The sequence below is a fragment of the Montipora foliosa genome, chromosome 7 (genome assembly GCF_036669935.1).
Source record: "Montipora foliosa isolate CH-2021 chromosome 7, ASM3666993v2, whole genome shotgun sequence".
Classification (NCBI taxonomy): domain Eukaryota; kingdom Metazoa; phylum Cnidaria; class Anthozoa; order Scleractinia; family Acroporidae; genus Montipora; species Montipora foliosa.
This window is the reverse complement of record NC_090875.1, coordinates 37,740,973-37,743,472: the sequence shown is the minus strand read 5'-3', so window position 1 is coordinate 37,743,472 and position 2,500 is coordinate 37,740,973. Positions and strand designations below refer to the sequence as shown.

General features: G+C 38.0%; 1 protein-coding gene across 6 annotated transcripts in view; it reads right to left on the bottom strand.

The window, feature by feature from the left end:
* Window positions 1-2,500, bottom strand: part of LOC138009464 (uncharacterized) — a 124,113-nt gene that overhangs the window by 64,096 nt on the left and 57,517 nt on the right. For all 6 annotated transcript variants that reach the window (XM_068856485.1, XM_068856486.1, XM_068856488.1 and 3 more), the window contains 2 exons: window positions 1,391-1,581; window positions 823-1,137 (listed from right to left, as the gene is read on the bottom strand). In XM_068856485.1, the coding sequence (XP_068712586.1) occupies window positions 823-1,137; window positions 1,391-1,581 (506 nt within the window). The remainder of the gene's footprint in view (window positions 1-822; window positions 1,138-1,390; window positions 1,582-2,500) is intronic.

Sequence of the window (2,500 nt, the reverse complement as noted above, 5' to 3'; positions counted from 1 at the left end):
TTGACTACGCATCCCCAAAATACGAACTTAATGGCTCACTGCTCTACCCAACTCGCCTGATATGCCGCTGAAGCTTGGTAAAAGGTACGATCAGGCATAACAACGAATTTGTAACAGAGAAAGTAAATGAAAACAACACAAAGAGCAAAGCACGTTAGTGTGTCGCCTTCCTCTTAACCTGGGCGTTTCTCCGATAGAGGCAGTTAAGGCATTTTAACAACAACAACGGCAAGATTTTTTTTTTGTACTGTAAAGTAAACTAGCTAGCTAAACAACAAATGTATGAAAAATACAAAAGTAGCTGGTCTCCCAAGATAAAGAAAAAGCTAAACTAGTTGGGAGTGAGCGAGTGTGAACATTATGCTTATCTGAAGTTTTGATAAAACATGAATCAAACGTCTTTGGTAATTTACCGTTTATGAACTGGTGCATAAAGAACAAAGTTTGAAGTTTAATATGATCCTGAAGTTTTAGAAGTTTGAGTTGAGCAAACAAAGGACTAGTATGAGCATCAAAATTAGAAATGGTATTTAAACGGATAGCTTTCTTTTGAATTCTTTGGAGTGGTTTAAATGGTACATCTTAATAAGGGCTAAGCTTAAACAAGAAATATCAAAACTAATTAATGTTAATCGACTAACGTTTCCATGCATCCAACAGCATTGTCAAGATTGAATGCCCAAGTTGTTATAAAAAGGAATTGCCATTCTTGGATTCATCCAACTGTCGATTAACATTACTTTAATATCTTTTCTTTACCGATCAACTGATCGTATCCGAAAGCGTAAACAAACTTTGTCAATTGTGAAATGATAAACTTACCGCCTTCATCTGTTTGGACAACTATGCTGTCACTTTTATAGATGTCGCCATTCACATCAACCAAATAAACAAGGACTATGTACTGACTGAATACGGGGAGGTCTGAAACATTGACGGACGTGTTCGAGGAGTCTACTATAATAAGAAATGAACTTCTTCCTCCGTCTTTGTAATACAACCGCGGTCTCGTTTGATTCAAGGACAAAATGAAGATATCGGCTGGTAAGTCTCGTGGTACGTTGCTCCAGTCAACAAATAAACTCTTCTGGCTGGTGTTGAAACCATGTATATTCCATGCACTTGAAGGAGAAAGAGCTACAACGTAACGAAACAATATCATAACAATTTAAAAAGTAGGACAAGCACCCTAAAATAAGGCATTTGCTACGGAGGATCCGAGCAAAACGTCTAGAGACCGAAGACTTTGTGTTTATTTGTTTGTTTTAAAAGTAATACGGAGAACAAGAAAGAGAAAGAACAGCTTTTACCCCATTCGAGTTCTTTCCCAACTTTCTTCGTTTTTTGTTAAAAGAAAAACAAAATGATAAAAGGGACTTTCTAGGTATACCTGAATGGAGGCTTCTTCTTACTATAACAAATTCTATATTTAGACGGCTGTATCTGCTGTATAGTTGGGTCTGTAGAGTGACGAAGTTTCCTTCGCCAAACTGCAATTCTACCACGTCCCGATGATCTTCAAAGCATCGTGCACGAGTGAAGATTTCAGAGCCACTGCTTGAAAAAACCTTTAGAAATTCACTGGAAAAAACATCAAAATAATCAGAATGTGACAGGTCTCTCACGTTTTTGGTCCTTTTTGCGAGACGCGAAGAAAGCGCAGGAGGAAAAAAAAAAACGAACCGTATGCACGAGGGCGCGAGTTTTTCGCACTTGGAAATAACAAACTTTAAAGGGACACAGTCAGCTGGCGCAAATGCGCATAGGATACCATTTCATAGCTAATTTGTATATCACAGATACTGTTTTAATATGATAAAATAATCAAGTGAAGCTATGATCTTCGCAGTTATGAACGCAATTTTTACAATTGGGTAGAGAAGCCTGAAAAATTCAGGACTTCAACTGGGTTTGAACCCGTGATCTGGCGATTCGGGTGCGACGCTCTAACCTACTGAGCTATGAAGCCACTAAAGTTGGGAGCTGGTCATTTGTGGGTTCTAATTGGTCCCGTAAAGAATGAATCAATGATGAAATGGTATATGAAATGAATCATATATGAAGTGCGGATATGATTCGTTTCCTTAAACCATTTCATCATTGATTCATTCCCCACGTCAACATCAGAACCCACAAATGACCAGCTCCCAACTTCAGTGGCTTCATTGCTCAGTTGGTTAGAGCGTCGCACCGGAATCCCCAGATCACGGGTTCAAACCCAGATGAAGTCCTGAATTTTTCAGGCTTCTCTACGGAATTGTAAAAATTGCGTTCATAACTGCGAAGATCATAGCTTCACTTGATTTCATATCCGCAGTTCATATATGATTCATTTCATTTACCATTTCATCAATGATAAAATAATGTCATAAAATGAGCACACTCAAAAACACGTTTTTCAGTAAACGATTAAAAATCAAGCAAAACACTGCGAAGATTGAAGCAAATTTCTAGACGCACTCGAAGAGTATCTTTCATTTTAGTTCGATGGAAACTCTTT